General features: G+C 38.5%; 1 protein-coding gene across 1 annotated transcript; it reads right to left on the reverse strand.

Moving 5' to 3' along the window:
- Nucleotides 1–2,350: 2,350 nt before the first annotated feature.
- brcc3 (BRCA1/BRCA2-containing complex, subunit 3) lies at nucleotides 2,351–3,430 on the reverse strand. The gene has a single exon (XM_015017314.1). It carries the CDS (start codon nucleotides 3,264–3,266, stop codon nucleotides 2,484–2,486), a length of 783 nt encoding a protein of 260 aa, XP_014872800.1. The 5' UTR covers nucleotides 3,267–3,430; the 3' UTR covers nucleotides 2,351–2,483.
- Nucleotides 3,431–4,036: the final 606 nt, after the last annotated feature.

Consider the following 4,036-nt stretch of genomic DNA (forward strand, 5'->3'; position numbering starts at 1 on the left):
CACTTCTACTATCAGTCCACTAGATGGAGACATGGAGCAACATTTACATTCACTGGTTCACTGAACAGGAAGGATTTCAACTCAATTATTGAACTACCCTCTCTATCAGAGATTAACTTCTTAATAATCTGACTGAATTAGACTCATTTTAGGAATATAATATTTTACTTTGAAACTGTTCTGTTTAACTTTTATGGTGAAGATTGGAATTTGATTCTAGGAAATAACATAAAGCAGTTTGTTCAGAGGGAAAGAAATATCAGCTCTTCAAATTGTTTTATTGCAGTTTATCAGTAATCTACTAATCCTGTAGACTAACCTTCAAATAATAGAGAGATGAAACTTTGAGTTCAAGTCAGTAGTGCCCCTGTTCTACAAACAACAGAGAGAAAAATGTCAAACTATAAAGTTCCTGAAGACAAAGTTCAAGTAGAAAACCAAGCAAACTTACAGTTTGTTGGAATGATCCAAAAAGTAGAAGAACATCTGAACAACAAACCTGTGACCCAACAGAACTGCGGTAGAACCAGACTGGACAGGTGAGGTTAAACTAAAAGTATTACGAGGACAAATGAACAAAAACTGATCTAACTGGTACTGACTGTGAGACTGAGGAATATTTTTACCTGCTGACGTCAGAAAACATGAACCTGGGACTCAAACAGACTTAAAATAATAAGAAAGGCTGAGTCAGTTGTGTCATGTTGGAATCTAATTTTCTGACCCACATGCAGAACACAACTCGGAGAACAATAATCAGTAAAAACTAGAAAATTCCTGAAGAAATTTAACCTGAGCCTTCCAAAGTGTGCCCGTTGGTTTGATGCTGGCACACTTTGTGCAAGTCAGTCACTGCTCTCCCTATGCATTGCTATGGGCAGGTCCCAATAGTAAACAGACATTCTATTGGGTGTAGAACAATAGGTGCCTGCCATGCAATGTGGAAGTAAACACAATAAAAACATGCTTTATCTATGGCATTGTTCATTAAAATGGCACATTACTAATGTATTAAAATTAAATAAAATAGGTACACTAAATGATATTAGGTAATGCATTCAGCAAGTACTTTTACTTTTAATACTTAAGTATTTTTAAAAGCCTGTACTCTTTTACTCAAGTACAAATGTTAATGTTCTCTTATTAGAGTACCTTACTTAAGTACATTGCTTGAGTACTTTCTTCACCACTGCATATGGACATTTTTAATGGAAACGCAGCAAATGTGATTCTGTTTTTACTGACCTGAACAAACGTATCTGGTTCTATCCAAACCTCCACAGGTATGAGTATGATGTGCTTGTTCACCTCACAGTTGTCAGACTGGTTTAGCTTGATTCTATTTTTTTGTTTGACTGTTTGCAAGAAGTTGTCTGGTTACATAAACAATCCGACTTTGCTAATGCTGAAATTTCTAAAATTATTTTTAAAATATCCTGTGAACAATTCATATTAATTTTCGATTAACATGTTAAACTCTGCAGTTTTTGTACCTTAATATCTAACAGATGTTTGAAGCCTTAAATTAGCAAAAAAAAATAAAAGAAATAAAATACCTATTAAACATTTGATCATTCAGTTTTTTCCAAACTTTTATTTTAGTCGTACTGTGTTTTCACACCTGTAGACCTGGTTCGATTACGGACCAAAATTCCAAGTTTTTTAATATTTTCAGTCAGTCCTACAAGACATCTGGAAAGTATTTATATTGCTTTTCCACATTTTGCTATTTTACAGCCTTATTTCAAATTGTATTGTTATTCCACAATATGGAAAAAAGTAAATATTCTAAGACTAAAGTAATAATTCAGGGGAGAAAAAAAATTATAATTCTGAAAAAATAAATGTCAGAAATATGGGATTAAAGAATCATAGAAAAAAATTCTGAGATTAAATTCAGATGTTCTTAAAAAGAGGAATTAAGTTAGAATTCTAAATTTCAAAAGTAGAAATTTTCAGCTTTTTAAATTAGAAAATTTCAAATCAAACAGAAAATGAAAAGTTCTATGAATTCTCTAAATATTTTTCTGAGCTTAGAAATTTAACTTTTCCAGAAAATTTTCCACGTTTTTCTCAGAAAATTTCTTAGACTAACACTAATATTTTCTCTCAACTTTTCGACATTTGGAGCTCAGAAATGTTTTTGTTTTTTCTAGAAAATTTCTGAGCTTTTTCTGGCAGTTGTTAGACTTTTTAAACTGAGAAATGTCTGGGGGGGTTTTCTAGACAATTTCTGAAATTATTTTTCAAAATGTCCTCGTTTTTTGCGGAAATGTACTCTTATTCTTTTCTCCCAGTCCCAAAACATGGCCTTTATGGAGTGACCAAAGACTTTTGCACAAACCATTTCAACCATAAATCTTTTTATTTACATAACAATACATGTTTCCCGGTAACAGCAACAGAAAAAGGTTCGAGTTCTGCCTGAAAAGCGGCAGACACCAGCACCAATGCGCCCATTATCGGACAGCCGTCCCGCCGGCTCACAGCGCACCCAGCTCCCGCTGCAGCCGCTCCTTCTCCCGCTGGAGCTCCGCGATGCTCTGGCGGTTCTGCTGCAGCCGGTCCTCCAGCCACTGCAGCAGCGGCCCGCTGACGGCGGACATCTGGCTGCACAGGTTCTTGGTGAACACCGAGCCGTTGTGGATCTTGGTGACCGGGTCCAGGTGGGACAGCCCGTGGATCCGGCGGTACGTGTCCTGCTCCTCCTGGCACAGGATGCGCGGCAGCTCCACGGCGGACTCCAGGCACGCTTTCCCGATCGCCTCGCGCGGAACCACGTGCACGGGAATCTCCACTCGCTCGTACTCGGAGCCTTTCTGCGCCTGCGCGGACTGGAAGCAGGTGTAGAGGACGCGGCCCGTTCGGGTGTTCTTGTCCTCGATGAAGCAGGAGAAGATGAGCCCCACGAAGCACTGGTCCAGCATCTGGTACATCGCCTGGGTCCGCACGTCGACGTGGGACGGCCACACCGTGATGTGCGGGTGGGAGTGGTACCAGCCCACCACCCGCATCGGTCTGCCGGTGGAGTCCGCCAGCCGCTCCGCCTCGGTGGAGGCAGCGGACAGCTGCTCCGGGGAGATCTCCACCCGGTCCTTCCGCTTGTCGGAGCGGCGGAGGATGATCACCGAGTGGATGTGGACGATCCGGGACGCCTCCACCTCCCCGATACATAAACCCATCACCTCCTCCTTCTCGGTGCTCAGCGCGTGGTTCATGCACACCAGGAAGGCGTCAGACTCCAGGTGGACCGCGCTGACGGCCATTTTAACCAGAAAACACAAGTTTCTGACAGCGGGAAGAGAGGAAAACAAAATAACACCAAGACGCACTCTCACTTCCGGGTTCCTCTACTTCGTTTTTAGCTCGCTGTGCTGTAGCGCCCCCGTCCGGTCCGGAATGGCTCTGCAGTGACTTCATTAAAGTTTGTTATATTGTCAGCAGAGATGCCAAATAATAATTAGTTTATTAAAACTGAAAATAAATACAGAAATAATTTTAAAAAACTTTTTTTATATAATTGAACATTCCACATATTCATTCAATATATAAATAATATACTTAGAATTTTGAAAACAAACTAAGTTGAACTTTTTATTTTAAGCTTTTATATAATGGAACATGAAAAATCTACCACATTCATCGGCTATATAAATAACATACCTGAAATTAAGAAGAAAAAACAAACAAAAGCCCAAACAGAGCTTTTTATTTATTTTTTTTTTGTATAATTTAACATTTAAAATGTCCAATATTGAATCAGAATATGTATAATTATTATAATTATAATTCCAAATTTATAATTAATAAATTCTGTATTCCAGTTCTAATAAATTAATAACAAATTTAACTTAACTTATTTCATAAGTTACTCATTGTAATTCATCACTCTAGTTACAAGTCACATCTTTATATTATCAGGTTACAACTACAGACATATTTATTTTAAACTTTCATGACTTAGGCAACCTGATCATTAAATAAATTAAAATTAAATCTGAAAAGTGTGGCATGCATTCAGATCCTTATTCTGATG

The sequence above is a fragment of the Poecilia latipinna genome, unplaced genomic scaffold (genome assembly GCF_001443285.1).
Source record: "Poecilia latipinna isolate Pla-1442-1.1 unplaced genomic scaffold, P_latipinna-1.0 Scaffold2126, whole genome shotgun sequence".
In the NCBI taxonomy this organism is placed as follows: Eukaryota; Metazoa; Chordata; class Actinopteri; order Cyprinodontiformes; family Poeciliidae; genus Poecilia; species Poecilia latipinna.

Coding starts and splice junctions, on each gene's coding strand:
- brcc3 (XM_015017314.1), bottom strand. CDS start 3,266: ATGGCCGTCAGCGCGGTCCACCTGGAGTCTGACGCCTTCCTGGTGTGC.